The sequence below is a fragment of the Cryptomeria japonica genome, chromosome 10 (assembly GCF_030272615.1).
Source record: "Cryptomeria japonica chromosome 10, Sugi_1.0, whole genome shotgun sequence".
NCBI classification, from domain to species: domain Eukaryota; kingdom Viridiplantae; phylum Streptophyta; class Pinopsida; order Cupressales; family Cupressaceae; genus Cryptomeria; species Cryptomeria japonica.
In genome coordinates this window covers 97,243,445-97,259,750 of record NC_081414.1, presented here as the reverse complement: position 1 = coordinate 97,259,750, position 16,306 = coordinate 97,243,445, and the positions used below count along the sequence as shown (strand labels likewise).

The 16,306-nt window shown below is 33.3% G+C and overlaps 1 protein-coding gene across 3 annotated transcripts; it reads right to left on the bottom strand.

Annotated features, from left to right (window-relative positions):
* Positions 1-426: 426 nt before the first annotated feature.
* LOC131052621 (uncharacterized) lies at positions 427-1,202 on the bottom strand. Of its 3 annotated transcripts, none has more exons than XR_009107447.2 (3): positions 1,139-1,198; positions 768-1,017; positions 427-690 (listed from the first exon to the last, which is right to left on the bottom strand). XR_009107447.2 is itself a non-coding variant. In XM_057987228.2 (3 exons), the coding sequence occupies exons 1-3, from the start codon at positions 1,147-1,149 to the stop codon at positions 566-568; spliced, it is 294 nt and encodes a 97-aa protein (XP_057843211.2). In that variant the 5' UTR covers positions 1,150-1,202; the 3' UTR covers positions 427-565. The 3 variants fall into 3 exon arrangements, 2 of the variants coding, with proteins under 2 accessions (XP_057843211.2, XP_057843210.2); XM_057987228.2 differs by having other exon boundaries at positions 768-925; positions 1,139-1,202; XM_057987227.2 differs by having other exon boundaries at positions 768-966; positions 1,139-1,190.
* Between the last annotated feature and the right edge of the window lie 15,104 nt (positions 1,203-16,306).

The following is a 16,306-nucleotide window of genomic DNA, read 5'->3' as shown; positions in this document are numbered from 1 at the left end:
TTTCTGTGTTTAAAGAACTAATTAACAAATAAGTCAAAGCAAATCCAAAAACTAAAACACGAGATCCAAAAAAGTAAAAAGAAAATCTAAAAAAAATTAGAGGAGTCAAAACGAATCCAAAAAAGCGAAAAAGGTGCGGTCACTCATTATCCTTCGTTTCTCTTTAAGATAAAGCAAGAAAGTAATGCGCAGTACTCCATCTTGGTATAAAACCCTTCAAAATAAAGAAAAGAGATTTCCGTCAATCTGATTCACTGTATATCCGCCTGTCAAATCTCTCAAGCTTTCAATTACAAATGGCCCTCACAGGAAACGGAAACGAAAAGGAAAAGGGAAAGGGATTTCATCAAATTAATGAACAAATGAGCAGAGCTTAATCTCTTTTTTCAAGGCATAAAGAAACTTCCCAAATGGTTACAAACATCATATCATAATACTATTAGATACATGTGGTAATGGGTACTGTACAATTATTTACAAAGACCCTTTTAAGTTCCAGACATTCCTAAACAGAAAGTAAACAAAAATGTACATGAAACCAACAAAGTTAAGCTCCATTAATTTTTTAGCCACGGTCAGATGGAAGTCTCTCTTTGAGGTCTGGATCCTCCACCTCTCCTGGTCGTGGCTTATTCTCAGCCATGTCTTCAGACCACACCCCACTCTCACTTTGCTCCATTTCTTCCATCCCTGTGACATCACCAAACTTATAAATGACTATTAAAACAAATAGGTAACATCTGATAAAACATTTGTAAGACTCTTACTCTGAATGTCTTTATCAGACAATGATGGCAAGTCCTCTCCAGGGGCAGGTGGGGCACCGCCATCCTTTTCAATGGGCTCACTCGGACTTACCACAGGAATGGGTTCATCTTTTCCTGTGGTGGGGTATTCGTACTCCCACCACTCCCAACTGGGTTCTCTATCCGCACCACCATTTTCACACCTCTCAATCACTTTCAGCTTGCCCAAACATTATATAACAGGATTCAAATTTGAATGGAAATTATGTGACTAATAAGATTCAGATATGAAGGAAATTATATGACATGATTCAAATTTGAATGGAAATTATATGACTAGGATTCAAATATGAAGAAAATTATGACATGATTCGAATTTGAATGGAAATTACCTTTGTATCATCACTTCGCTTTTGTTGTTGAGAAGCCATTATCCAAAATGTGTCGTCTAGTTCGGTGGTATATATGTTGTTACCATGGCACTAGGTTTTTATAGATGATCTGGAGTTACAGTCGGTAGGCTGTAAATCGAATGAATGTCACTTGGGTTGGTTTGGATTGAACGCGTGTAAGGAAGGCATCTACTTGTTTGTTTTTAGAGTGTAGGATAATGTAAAGATGGTTAATCAAAATGTAAGGGCAGGTCCACGTGTAGTAGAAGTAAAGCCACTAGCTAGCTCAGAGAACTATTTTAAATATCCACTCATGAAAGGAAGAACTTAGCGGAGAACTATTTTAAATATCCACTCATGAAAGGAAGATCTTAGTGGTTGTTGAGTTATACTTTTGACTTCAGCTATATCTGATAATGATTAAATGTTTTATATCATGCATGTGCATAAGGGTTTTGTGGATGTCAGATTATAAAGGAGAGGTTATAAGGTCGAAACACTTTTTGAAGATGGTAAAAAGTGATATAAGATAGTTGAGACATATTTATAAATAATTTTGCTGGTCAAATATTTTATATTTAGATTTATTTTTTTTAGGTATTTTATATAAAACATGGTCCGAGAGGGTGACAATTTATATATATCTATATTGATCATCTAATAATACTTTTAGTGTTAGTTAATAACAATCATAAGTATAATAATTTAAGAGATTTTGAAGAATACATAAAAAACAAATGACTTTCAATTAATGGTATTTTAAGATATTTTTTAATATTTTTATCAAACAATGTATCTTTATTTTAGTGAAACATGTAATTAAATGATAAGTTACACTGTGAAATTGTAAATGGGGTTACAATATAATGGTCAATAAGCACCAAGAGCAATAGTAGAGGAAGGAGGAGGTGGGTTTAGATTATACACTCTAAAATTGCAAATGGATCTACAACTTGAAACATAAAATAATAACATAATTATAAAAGCTCACTAAGCAAGAGCAATAGTAGAGGGAGAAAGTGGTGGCTCGAGATCATCCAACTTGCCCTATACATCAATGAGGTATAAAGTATCCATGAGGGGGTTTCAAACATCATTATCATGATTATCATCTTGTTTATCTTCAACAATTCAAATAGAATAAATAGCAAGAGCCAACTAAGAGAACTTACCCAAATTAGGAAATAGTATTGTCACCACCTAGAGCTAGGGCACAAGTGGGGGAATGACCAATCGATTGTAACCATCCCCATTGAGCAAGATCTCTTACTTTGGAATGAATTTATTTATAATACCTATTTTTTGTAAATATTTTTATATTTACTCTAACTTGTAATTATAATTAAATAAACTAAGAAGAATTTTATCTAATTGTACTAAAATTTTACTCATGACAAACCTTATTTGTATTTTGTATATTTGTCTTTATATTTTTATTAAATATTCATATTATGTTTATTATTATATATTATTATTTTGAAATGTAAATGACTATCAAATTAAAGATAAATGGTAATAGGTTTTGTTAACATATTCATACAATTACGCCCCCCTTTGTTACTACTATAGAATGCCTCTTGATATAATTATATATTTATCTATAAACATTTTGAATCCAATCACAACTTTGTATTTATAAGTGTTGAATTTTCATATTATTAACAAAAATTCATAAATAATTATAGATTTATATTTCTATTATAATTATTAAATTTTACAACACTTTTTTTATAAAATTCTCCATACAATATATATCTAAAAATTTTAATTATAGAAAATCCTTATTTTTGTATTGAATCACTCTAATTATAGCTTACTTTGAACATATCTTATTAGAATGAAAAATAATGTAAAATAAACAAATTATCTTTTATTCGTTTTAAGAATTTCGTAATCCAAAAATTTAAATAGAATATCCCATGAAAGATGAAAGTCTATCATGCAGTGTTACATGGATTACTAGTATTTTATAGTGCAATTATAATGTTCTTATATACATTTGACCTTGCAGTCAATATACATAATAAATTTAATATTCATCAAGGGAGAAAAGTTATAAATGTTTTATTGCTCTGTTTTAGGATTCCACTGAGCAAGATTTTATTTGCATTAGCATTTTGGATCACACTCTATGATCCATCGTCAAGATGTAAAAGAGTTCCAAGAGATGTAGAAATGTAAATCTTCTTACACTCTTTTACATCTCGATGATGGATCACATAGTCTGATCCAAAATGTTGATGCAAACAAACTCTTACACGATGGAATCTAGAAACAACTATGAACTATAGAAATATGATCTATCTTATTATAAATGTTTAATATTTTTTTAATTTTAATTCATAATTTATAAATATATAAATGGTAGAGTTTTCCACTATTACATAACACTTGTACTCTAATCATATAATTTTGTATACGTACATAAAATTTACAGGAGTACCATGATTTTCCCTCTACACTCTAAAAAGTGTACCCATCTAACCAATTTTAAAACATTCTTTACATGAAATTCCTTCAAAAAAATATTTCATTAAGGAAAGTAGGATTTTTAGAAGAGTCCAAACCATATTACAAAAAAAAAACAAAAAAAAACATCATACTCAACAAAAGAGATTCCTAAACATCATACTCAACAAAGTTTTGGAAGAGATTCCTATTTGGGCTAAAGTGTGGAATAAGAAGTTAATTCCTAAAGTTAATATCTTTTTTTGGATTTCTATCCAAAATAAGGTGTTGACTCTTGATAACCTCCAAAAGAATGGATTTGTTTTTCCTAACAGGTGTTCTCTTTGTTGCAGGCAAGAGGATTCTGCTTGTCACATTCTCTACCAGTGTACTTTGAGCCAGGAAATTTGGAAACTTATTTTTAGTAGGTGGAAGTTGCGCTAGGTTTTCCTGAACTCTCTGGGGGAGTCCTGGAAGCAATGGTATTGTCCTAATTCCAACCCTAAGAATGTTGAGCTATGGAAACTTACTCTCCCTAATGTTATCTGGAACATCTAGAAGGAGCGCAACAATAGGATTTTTAGGGATAAAAGTGCTAGCCCTGAAGTTGTGGTGGATAAAATCTATAGAGGTATATTTGAATGTTTAAATGGAACTGATCATGGTTTAGTCGCTAAAGAAGACTTTAATGATAGATGAAACCTTTCTATTATCAAATCAAGTAAGGATAAGGGTAGGGATGGTTTGGTGTAGTGCTTTCCATCTTAGGGATGGATAAAGGCCAACTTTGATGGGGCATTGAAGGGGAATCCAGGTAAAGCTAGTTATGGGGGCATTGTCAGGAATTTTGCTGGAAGTTCCTTGTGGCAGTCGTTGGCCCCCTGGGTAGTCAAACTAGTCATTATGCAGAAGCATCTACAACTTTGAATACTTTGATTCTTGCTAAGAATCTAAATCATGATAACTTATGGCTGGAGGGAGACTCACTAAATATTATCAAGTGCCTGAAGGGGGAAACTGAGCCATCGTGGTCTATAGAAAACATAATTTTTAAAGCTAAAGAAATTATTGCTAGCTTTAAAGTTATTATATTTGAACATGCCTTTAGAGAAAAAAATTTGGTTGCAGATGGCCTGGCGAACCTAGGCATTAATTCCGAAGCTCAAAGCATTTGGTACGAGGAAGGTAATATTAATTTTAATATTAAAGATCTTCTAAGAAAGGATAGATTCATGGGGAAAGAGGGACCACACAATCAATTATGATAGTTGTAATGAGTAATCTACACATTTATAGAATGGTTATGATTACTTGGCAAAGTGGCAAAATCCTAATCAAAGATATTAATCCTCTGCACACTTTGTGGGTTAACATTTTCAAAATTTTGAGAGACAATGGGAAGGAAGCTCCAAAATTGCAGAAGAATAGAGTTGGTATTTTGAACTTGAATATGGGAGGGGATCTAAGGAGGGAGGAACCCGATAATATCTCTAGATGGAAAGAAATGCCAAAGGTATGGACTAAGCTGGACAAAGGATTTATGATGAATTTCATAGAGAAGTTGGTCGATTACGATAAAGGTATGCCCCACTTAGGTCTCAATTTTTTTTAGAGATTTGAAAGTTTCTAATAACGCGGTTAATCTTTTTCCGCGCAAGGAGAAGGAGAGGGCAAAAATTGGTAAAGCAACGGGGGGTTATTATGATGCTTCCAACATTAAGAAAATTTGGGGCTGTGTGTTGAATGCTATCATGGAATACATTATAGTGGAGGGTTATTTTACTAGGGCCCACACATACCATTTTGTGTTGTTAAATCATTTTAGGCATGAGAAAAGGGTTTTCCTGCCCTACTACCTCTTCAGGTCTCTATCAAGGTCTCTTAATAAGCACAACAAGAATCCTTGGAATCTGGTGCTTCATTGTGGCCTCATTTTGCTCATATATGAGCACTGCAAAATCCTTGCTATCCAAGAAAATAAGAGATTGTCTATGTCTCCAGGGAAAGGCAAGAGAAAGGTGGAGGAAGGCAGACCCAGCAAAGAAGAGTCGACTCAAAGCAAAAAGAGCAAAAGTGCTACTGGGATGAAAATCCAAGAGGACAAGAATGATTTAGAGGATACCGGAAAAGATGGTAGTGAGATGGAAACAGATGAGTCTAGAGGGGAGGAAAGCTAGAAAGATGAGGACGTGGGGGAAGAGGAAGGTGAAGCTGAGGATGTGTCTGACCAAGATAGTCCTACTCATAGTGCTAGCTTAGGTGATGACAACAGCCAGCCAATGGAGGAGAAGGATGATAAGATTAATGAGGAAAAAGAAATGGATATTGAGAAGGAGAAGAATAAGGAACCCGAGCAGGAAATGGTCAAGGAGAATCTGAGCAAGGATAAGGAGTGTGTTGGAGAAGGGTTATTTCTGGATAATCTCAAAAACCTAACTGAGGCTAGATTGGGTTTTGACAGGTGGACTTATGAATTTATAAAGAATCTGGAAAAAAACAAGAAGCAGTTGGAAGAGAAAAGGAAGGAAGATGAAAGGTACCAAAAGCAATGGAAGTAGGACATGGAGGAAAAATCTAAGAAGATAGAAGCTCAGATTGATAATTTGGAGGAAGGAAAAGCTACAATGAAAAACCTGTTAGGAATGATTCTGGATATCTTGACAGCTGTCACTAAGAACCTAGAATAAATTTCTAAGGTCCTTGAAAGCTCCATCTCTCCCAAACCAGTCGTGGACCTTGACATTGATGAAGATGCAATTGAGACTGGGATTGCAGATGAGCGGCAAAGAGAACAAGGGCGAGCATGAAGAAAGTTGTTGTGGCCTCTTCTAAGGAAATCCCTAAACTTAGGGATAATATTAAAGAACTGTATGGGATTAGCGAAAACTTGGCTAATTCCCTGAAAAACATAAAGTAGTTCCTTTTCTGTGCTTTGTTTGTTTTGGTTAGTTGTTGCTGGTTTTGTGGGCTTTTTTGCTAGATTTTGCTAGTTGCTATGCTGGTTTTTTTGATGTATGTTCCTTCTTGTTTCTTAATGCTCTTTTTCTTAAGGATCTTTTGTAAAGGGCTTTGAGGCCCTTTCAAAACCTTCTTTTACCGTAGTAAAAAACAAAAGAGACCAATTTTTCCAAAACTAAAAACTAAAGAGGTCAAGATTAAAAAATTATTGATCTAAACCTATGCACCCTTACACCCTTAGACATGGTCTGTGGTTGAGACACCAATTTGGGAAGACCTTTCTTCTAAATTTGAATAGCTTTCCATGAAAATTTTCCTTCCAAATTTGCATATCTAGTCCATAAGAAGTTGGGGATGCCCACCAAAGAGAATATCTAAGGGAAATATGCAATCTAAGGAACTAGATGTATTTTTTCATGGATAAATGCACATGTCAAGAACACTCAACTAGCAGTCTAAAGCTAAAATTTTAATAGGACTAGTAGAAGTAGATTATTGAGCATCAATAAAATTACCCAAGGAAATAAAGAAGCCTAAGTTATAGACCTAGAGGGTAAATTTTCTAAAATAGGAGTGACATTGAATCCCTCAAATCAACAATTAGGTATTGAGGAAACACTATAAGATGGTTGGGAAGATCAATTCTCCACCATGTTCAATAGGACTACTTTTAGATACCATAAATAAATATAAAGGCAAATACTTAATAGAAAACCAATATTTATATCATAAGAGAATCCTCTCAAAGTCAACTATCTGAGACCAGGGCCAATCATTAATCTATAAGCAACATTATCTATTAAAGCTTTTGACATATTAACTTCCACCAATATACATGAAAAACAAGTGTAAGTAAAGTTATTAGAAGCTAGGTCTACCTTTAATATAACCCAAATCATTTCCTATGGCCTCATAGGTGGATTTTTCCTAGATCTATAAGGATGGCTAAGACAATATCACCCACATAGTCAGTATTGTTATGCCCTACATACTCACCCCTACATTTTTCTTGGGGAAATTTGGGTCCCCTATTTTTTTAAATTTTCTTCCCCCCTTTTTCCTCTCTTTCTCCTTTGTTTTCTTTTGTTTTGGAATTCCTTCAGGATCCTGAACTCAAAGGAATCTAAAGGTTTCCCTTATGGTCCCTTCAAAACTTTGGACCCCAAGCTTCCATTCATTTTGTGTTATTTTATTTAGAATTCTAAACTTCAAGATTTTTGGTAGTCACAAGAATGTTAAGTTCATGCGACCCCAGAACCTTGAACCTCATAAGCCTCTAGGATCTCCTATAAACCTCCCCACATGTTGGAGTATCAGACCATGCAACCCCATAATGTGTAATTAATGTGCCAAGAAGGTGGATATAGAAGCCTAATAGGGCTCATTTTCAAAACACCTTGCATTCAAAGAGCTCATGTGACCCATGGTGTCTTGGTTTTCTTAGCAACCACATTGTGTGACCTTTTCAATCTATCTTAGTCTCTCGTCTTTGCAAATTCCTCACCCTCAGTATGATTTCTTTTGTTTTTGTGCATTTGGAGGTTGGTCCTTTCTTCCTCTTCTCATATTTTTGTTTCTTGGTATGCATTTTGTTTTTGCTAGTTGCTCTTGTTCTTTCCTGGTTAGAATAGGTTTTTGTTTTTCTTGGATTAGGAATAAGTTGATCCCTTCATGAGATTCAACAATTGGAGCCTCAGATGATCTTCCCATGCCCTAAGATAATATTTTTTATAGCCTCATCTAACCTGAATCCCCTCAAATTAGGAATATTTTGATTTAAATTCTCATTTCTCGCACTTTTTGCATCATTCCCTAGTTTTTGTACCATGAGAATTCAATATTAGGGTTTATCATTGATTATTATCTCTTGCAAAAACCCTAGCTCATCCAAATCAAGCTCAAAATGAAAAAGTGTGAGAAGCCCTTTCACTCTAGAGTTTCAGACTCAAGGTTGCCAATGACCATAGGAAGTGTAAACAATAATCCTTCAAGATCTCAGGTTCTCAAGATCTCCTTTACCTTTGGCTATGAGAAAATATCCACTTTGGAATTCCAAACTTTGGAGTCTTGCAAAAACCCTTACCAAGTTGAACTTTAAGATCCCAATATCTCAAACCCCTAATTCTAGACTCAATGCATCAAAAGAAAATGGAGAGCTTACAAATTTTGGACTTTGGGGAACTTGACCAACCCATGCTAAAATAGCCTTTGAGAGGCAAAACCACAAACCTCATATTCCAAAATCACCTTACAAAAGGCAAAACCTTTAGGATTTATGACTTCAAGGTTCTAGAATCCTTTACTAAGTTAAAGCTTATGCACCCAATACCCCAAACCCCAAACTCTAAACCTAACATTGAAAGCCAAAATGACTTCACAAGAGGAGATTTACTTCAAGATCCTAAATTTCAAAGACACTTGAGAATTTATGCCTAATGAACCCAGGATTCCTGAATCCAACATCTTGCACTTTAGCATTTAAGGGAGACTTGAACCCGTGACCCAAGGTTCTGATACCAATTGTTGGAATTATTTGTCGTGCCAAAAACTCAAACTATCAATGCTAGATTTAACTCAACCCACAAGAGACAATGAAGTCTTGTCATGAGTCCCCAAGGAGGTGTTGACCACCTAGTCAACATTGACAAGGTCATGAAAGACATGAAATGCATCATTTTTTCTAGATTTTGTGTTTGTGTTGATATTGGTGCTCTATTAACAAAGTTGTGTCACACTTTTATAAAGGAAATGGTCAATGTTGATTCAACTTTTTAAATTAAATCAATAGAAAGTGAAATATATGTTTTGAATTTTGAAATGATGTAAACTAATAAAATTTATATTTTTTTGTCTATTTTATGTTTGTAATTTTAACAAAAATTTAAAAAATTATTTGAATGTAGTTTTTAATAAAGTAAACACTATAATTTTGTTGCCGATAAAATGTTGAAATTGAAGTTACACAAGCTGCCACATTTTATTTAGTAAATTTTACCTTTTTTATTCAATATATTTGTGTATATTTTAGTGCATGGATATATTTTTTACAATTTTTTTTTGTTTGCTCGGTTATTTTTTACTATTTTTTATAAATATATATTTTTCAATAAATTTGAAAAGTTGTGTGTGCTGAAATATAACTCTTTTCAATTGCCGCCACCTTTTTTCTTAATTATTTATCCAAATTAGAAAATAATTATATCATCTTACTTTTCTCTATTGCATCATATTTTTTTTCAAAAATTTTAAATAAAGTTTAGTATTTTTCCTTGACAAGATAATCAACCTTATATTTTAGTGTTGATGACCTACTTTCAATAAAAATAAAATATAAAATATAAAAACTAATTTAACTATTAAAAGATATATATTTTGGAAAATTTACTTATAGATCTATAAAAGGGTATTTTTACATTTTAAAAAAATATCATTTCTAAAACCCTGTTCAATTCGTAATTCCAATCAAAGCACTTATTTCGACTAAAAAAAATGAACTTAGATATTCCTTTGAGAATTATTTGTATAGTAGAAAATGGCGACTATAAAGATGCTCCAGAGAAGGAAATATTATAGGGCATGGTGCTCTTTAGCCCTTTTCTTGAAATAAGGCATTTATAAACTATTTCCTCTCAATTTTTTTTCCTAATTTAGTGACAAAATTGAACAAAAAAAATATGATTGATGAAATGGACATTTATCATGAATGTATAATCTTCCATCTTTCACTTATTAATAATTTCATTCTCCCACATACTTTATCTTTATAAAGCTTTATAATTTATGTTTAAGAACAAATCAACATTGAATAAAGAAATCACAATCTATAATATTTTTTCCCCATCAATATTTGAATCATATTTCATCATTAAAAAGAATCCAAAAAATTCAAATATTATATTATTAAATTGTTCTTTACATAATCAAAGTGACTATTTCCTTTGGGAAGCTTCAAATCTTGAATTCCTTATTTTTATTTATTACATATTAATTTGAAATAATAAAGAACTTGAACGGTCAAAATGTAAAACAAATCAAATCCCAACAAACTAAACCTATAAATTTAAAAACCCAATTCCCAAATCTAGGTGCTGTGGTTCAGGTAAAAGGGTTTAACGTGGAGATTACAAGAAAGCCATCAATAACAAGAAACATTACAAGAATAGAAGAAGAAGAAGAATATTTTTTAACGTCCATGGGACAAAACAGTCAGAGAAGAAGATGGTTTTAACGTGCATGATAGATTGATTGAACGCAAGATTTTGGGCTAAGGTAAAGAAGCAAACATGGCGATTTTTTGCCATTTCCCACTTGAGTTTGTTGAGATTAATGGCGTTGTGAGGGAAGGTTTTTGGGCACTAATTTCAGGGCAGACTGAATTTCAGAGAAAACACCTTAAGATTTATGGGCAGATCGAACGTGAATTAGGGTGGGTTAATATTAGCAAGTACAGAATGGAGTTTCACTGGCAAACTGCAGAAGAGCATTGGCTGTGCAACTTTATTAGAAGCATCAGATCTTTCATGCCAGTATATGGGTTTATATTGAAGACTTATATCATTCCTTTCAATGGTGGAATTCCTCATGGGGACGTCTTTTTCGTTCAGATATATTGTGATGGGCCATACTGCATGGATTACCTGCGTGAGCAGCATCGCCGTGCTCAATCTTTTTACACTTTACAGCATGCTAAGACTCCAGCTGTCAGAAGAGAGGAGAATCGGCTTATCCTTCTGCACCTCATTGTTTCCACTTGTGATCCCCACTGGATTGTTGTTTATAACTTTCTTTACCCTGGACCTTCAAGAACACTAGCTAATCATAGTTATGGATCCAGGATTCCTGCTAGAGAATTCTTGTTATTAAGCTTTGCTATTCTTTTCAGGAATCGGGCCAGTCAAGCAGAAGGAAATGATTCTTTACAGCAAGAAATGATATAGAATTTTTAGATTCTGGAATGTGATATGCTGTTGTATTTAGTATTTGAATTTGTTGAAGTTTGTTATACTGTCAAATAGGGCATACATTTGATTTAGAGCTGAAGATAATTCTACCATGGGGTATGTTGTAAACTCTCAGAAAGCTGTAAAACAGGTATTCTTTTGATCTGAATTGATTTGTGCCAACATGAGGTACTTTTGCCTTCAATTAAATCTTGCATTTCTGTTATCCAATGTATTAATCTATGGTATTCTTGTAATGACAGAGCCTATTCTATTCTTTAAATGCTAAAAAATAAGCCATACATTGATTTAGAGCTGCTTGAATGAGAACAACATGAGATACTTTTCAACAAAATAATTTCCTTCTATTAAATCTTGTATTTATGTTACGCAAAGTCATTAATCTATCAGAAAATGGTGTCTTTCTCAAGTTTTAACTCTCTTTTAATTTAGAGCTGGCATAGTAAACTCAATGGTTCTGTCATAAATTGGACATGGTAGGGAAAAAGAGTTTTCATTGTACAATATTTTCTGCTACATAATGTTTTCATTTATTGTTATTATTCTTTTCACTCACTTATGACAGTTTTCAATCAGAATAAAATCTGTTATCTATTATTGATTAAAGAGATTTTCAAATGTCTTCGGACATGTTTAAAACACTTGGTTGGTGAAGCCACCATCCGTTGTGGCCTCACGGGTTCATAGCTCCGGATCAAAAGCGTTTCAGGTGGAACCTGAAGCCGTGTCATCTAAAAAAAGAAGAAGAGATTTTCAAATGCTTTTATCAGAATTTCTTTGAATCTTTGTCCTTTTGTAACATCTATAATTCATTTGAACTACAAGTCTAGTGTTCTTTATTATTTTTTTAATCATCTTAACTTCAAATACAACATTTAATATAAAAATGTTAAGTCAGAAAACTCTTTTATTATCAAAATATTCAATGCACAGAAATATACTAAAATGGTGTTCTTATTTTGCTTCAGTCGTGTAATTGTTTCTTTCAAATTTGAATTTAAAACCAAGGATGAATGGATGTTTAAGGATTTGTAACCTTCTTATTCTTTTTCCAAAAGTTCTTGGAATTATGATATTTGTTATTCAAAATTAAAAAATAATAATTAATTGATATAATAATATTTATATGTTTACTATACACATAATATACACAAAACCAAGCTCTTTTGTTTTGAGGTCTACATTGAAAAACCAATCTTGTAAGCCAGCTTCTAAACTTTCATTATGGAATTCAATTTGAGCTAAAATGATTATATACTTAGAATTTTAGAACTCAAAATTTATTGTAGTGAAAATATTTATTAAAATAAATATTATAAAAAAAAAAAAAGATTGAAGATATAAGCATCTAAAGTTGTTCATAGTGGGATAGTTAAGCAAGTTACAGCATTAATTTTATAGTTTTACAGCTTGCTACAGCATTCATGAAATGTTATTGCCTGTACCAGATTGTCCCCGTTATGGCATTCAATAGCTATTAACACGTTCCTTGTTGTGTAGGTAAGGGTATGATTTGATTTAAGGGGTTGCCTGCGCATGAGGGTACATGAACAACAGAGGGAGATGTGAATCATTGGTTGTCCTTTCACACCGTCATATTCTATCCATTGGCTAGAATGTTAATGACAGTGTAGAATTCAAAGGGTATTGGTAGGTTTTTTTCTCTGTCAGATTTTAATGCAGTGTACTTCATTCAATGGAAAGTTGCCTAGCACAGGGTAATGGCCGTAATGGTAGTAGTCTTTTGTCTTTACTGATGAAGATTTGAATTCAATATCATTTAGATATCTACAATGTGGACTTTGTCATTAAATGAAATGTTTTATTTTCCACACATTTATATTATCTTTTTCTTAATAGCTGTCCCACAAAAACAAAGAAAAACAATGTGACAATGACCTTGTTAATGAAGTTTGCTATTATTAGTACTTGTCGTTAGGCTAATACTATTGCAATCTGTTGCTCTTCATTTTTGTTAACTTGTTATCATTCAATTGCTTCTCCACCAATTAGACCTACATATTTTTGGTTTGGTATATTTTTTAAAAAAATTATAAAATTAAGATGCATGAAAAATTTGCATTTTTTTTTTTTTTTTGGGCAAGGTGGCAATGCCACTTGATATATTTTATTAATAATAAATAATTTTTACAATATATTTAAAAACTGGTTCAAACTGAGCTCCCAGAGAAAAGAACCAGCTAGAAAAACTCTGGTCATTGCTCATCAACATGATTATAGAAGAGAAGTAGTGAACAATCCTCTAGCCGAAACTACTTACAAAATAGAGATCAATAAAGGAGCATGCAGGCTCTTTTACACATAGGAGCATGCAAGCTCGTTTTACAGAATAGGAGCATGCAAGCTTATTTACAAAATAAGTTATTGGGATATCTTGAATGCCCTGCAACAAAGAACTCCTACAATCAAAATTGACATGCCCCTACACCAAAAAACAACTGCAACCAAAAAATATATAAAATACAGAATGCAAAGAGTTTACAAGAAACGCAAGGTTCCAAAACATGATTGACACCAACGACATGAGATCTGTGGTCCGCCATTATAGACAAATGCCAAAGGAGAAGAGGTGAATGCGGAAATGCTAGAGAGAAATGAAGCCCAAAATTTTTATGTCGTAAATGAAAAGAAAGAGGAGATATATCATACAGAACTGACAAACCAAAAGAAGCGGCATACAGAGATAATCATGAAAACAACGCTATGTCAAACTTTAAATGACATATGAAGGATGGATTCCCAATGTGAAAATAAATATCTCCATAATTCGCACCAGAAGAGAGTACCAAACACACGAACAACATCAATAACAACCAACTCATCATTAATGAATGCCAAGTGATGATCAAGTAAAGCAAAGTACCTCAAATCAAAACCAAATGGAATTATGAAAAGAAATACCTCACCAAGAGAAAAGAATATCAACTCGTATAAACAAGCAATCATATAATAAGAAAGATTAAATCCTCAACTCTCTATGGGCTATAATTAATAGGTTTGGGAAGCTCATCAAATCACCCCCCAATTGAGAGGAATCAATAACAGTTTTGTCACAACCCATATTAGCGAGGCAATCAGCCAATGCATTACCTTCACGATAAACATGCAAGATGATGAGGTGCTCAAACGTATCAAGAAGAGTCCATGTTTGTTCAAGAATATACCAGAAATGCCAATTATCAACTTTTCTTGCCTTGCAAGCATTAATGACAATAGCTGAATCATCTTCAATATGAATGTATTTGAAATTCAAATCCTTAGCCATAGCAAGACCTTCTAAAAGAGCACAAGCCTCAGCCATATTATTTGTGCCAGGAGAAATTAGCATAGCTTTTAATGCTAATAAAGAACCCAAATGATCACGAAAAACTATCCCTATTCCTGAATCACCAAGGTTTCCATGGGAGGATCCATCAAAATTCAGTTTACAAAAAGGGGCATTAGGAGGTTGCCATTTTATGGAATTTCTGTCTACAGGTGTTTTTCGAATCCTTGGAAAGGCGGGTGATACAGGAATAATGATACTTTTCCAAGAAGAGATCATAAAATTATCTCAAGAAGAGAACTTTCAATTCATGTTAAAATATTTCTGGACATGAGCATTAACTTTCTCAATAATACTTCTTTCCAAAATCCCAAGAACAACTGATAAATCCGATGAGTCACATCTAAAAATGCGCTTGTTTCTTTCCCACCAAATGGCCCATATGACTTAAGAGGGAATTATAAACCACAAATAAGCAAATAGAGAAGATGAATACAAAATTGGCCAAGACTAAAACATGTCCCATAAAGATAAAGGTAAAGGGAAGGAAAGAGATAACTTTTGTAGGACAAAATGCCAACAACTACTCGCAAACTCACAATGAAGAAAAAGATGATTGACATCTTCAAGAGCTTTACCACATAAAACACAAGAAAAGGAGGCTGCAATATTAAATTTGACTAAATGATCACTAATCAAAATTCTATTTTTGCAGCGCGGGCCAGGAAAAAACACCAGCTTTAGGTAATACTGAGTTATTCCAACAGAATAAAAAGGCACAATGAGGAGCATTTTGATTGGCCATTTGTTGAACAACAAAATATCCTTCTTTAACAGAGTAGTTTCCCGATTTAGAAGGGCACCAAATAAGTTGATCTTTGATGTTAGAAAGGAAAGCCACTCGGTCTTGCAAAACAAATTTAAAATTTTGAATTTCCTGCAAGGACAATGGCAAAGTAGAGGGATCCTTCCATGAGACCTTGTGAGAAAACAAATCAACACTATCTACATAATCAACCAATCTAACTCCCCATGATTGAGAAAGAACAACTGAAACAAAAGCAAGAGAATCATGCCGCGAAAGAGGGGGAAAGCCATTCTAGGAGTCTTTCCAAAAAAGAATATTCTCCCCCAAATGGACCCGCTAGGAGAGAAAATTAGAGACCACTTCCCTACATGAGATCATAAAGTTCCAAATAGCAGACCCTTGTGGAGGATTAGAAATTGTGAAGATCCTAGCAGGGTTCTGGGAATCCAAATACTTAGCCTGCATAATTTGGCACCACAAAGATTGGGGCTTAGTATACATAGACCAAACTAGTTTGCCCCCAAAAGCCCTATTTCTTTTAGATAAGTCATGAATCTCAGCACCACCAACTTGCTTGGAAAGAGACATCTTGGTCAAAGAAATCAGTGGAATTTTTTTATCTTATGTCATGTTATTTTTCCAAAGAAAAGATCGAATAATCTTTTCAATTTGGGAGATGACTGATCTAGGAGCTTGAAGAACTGAGA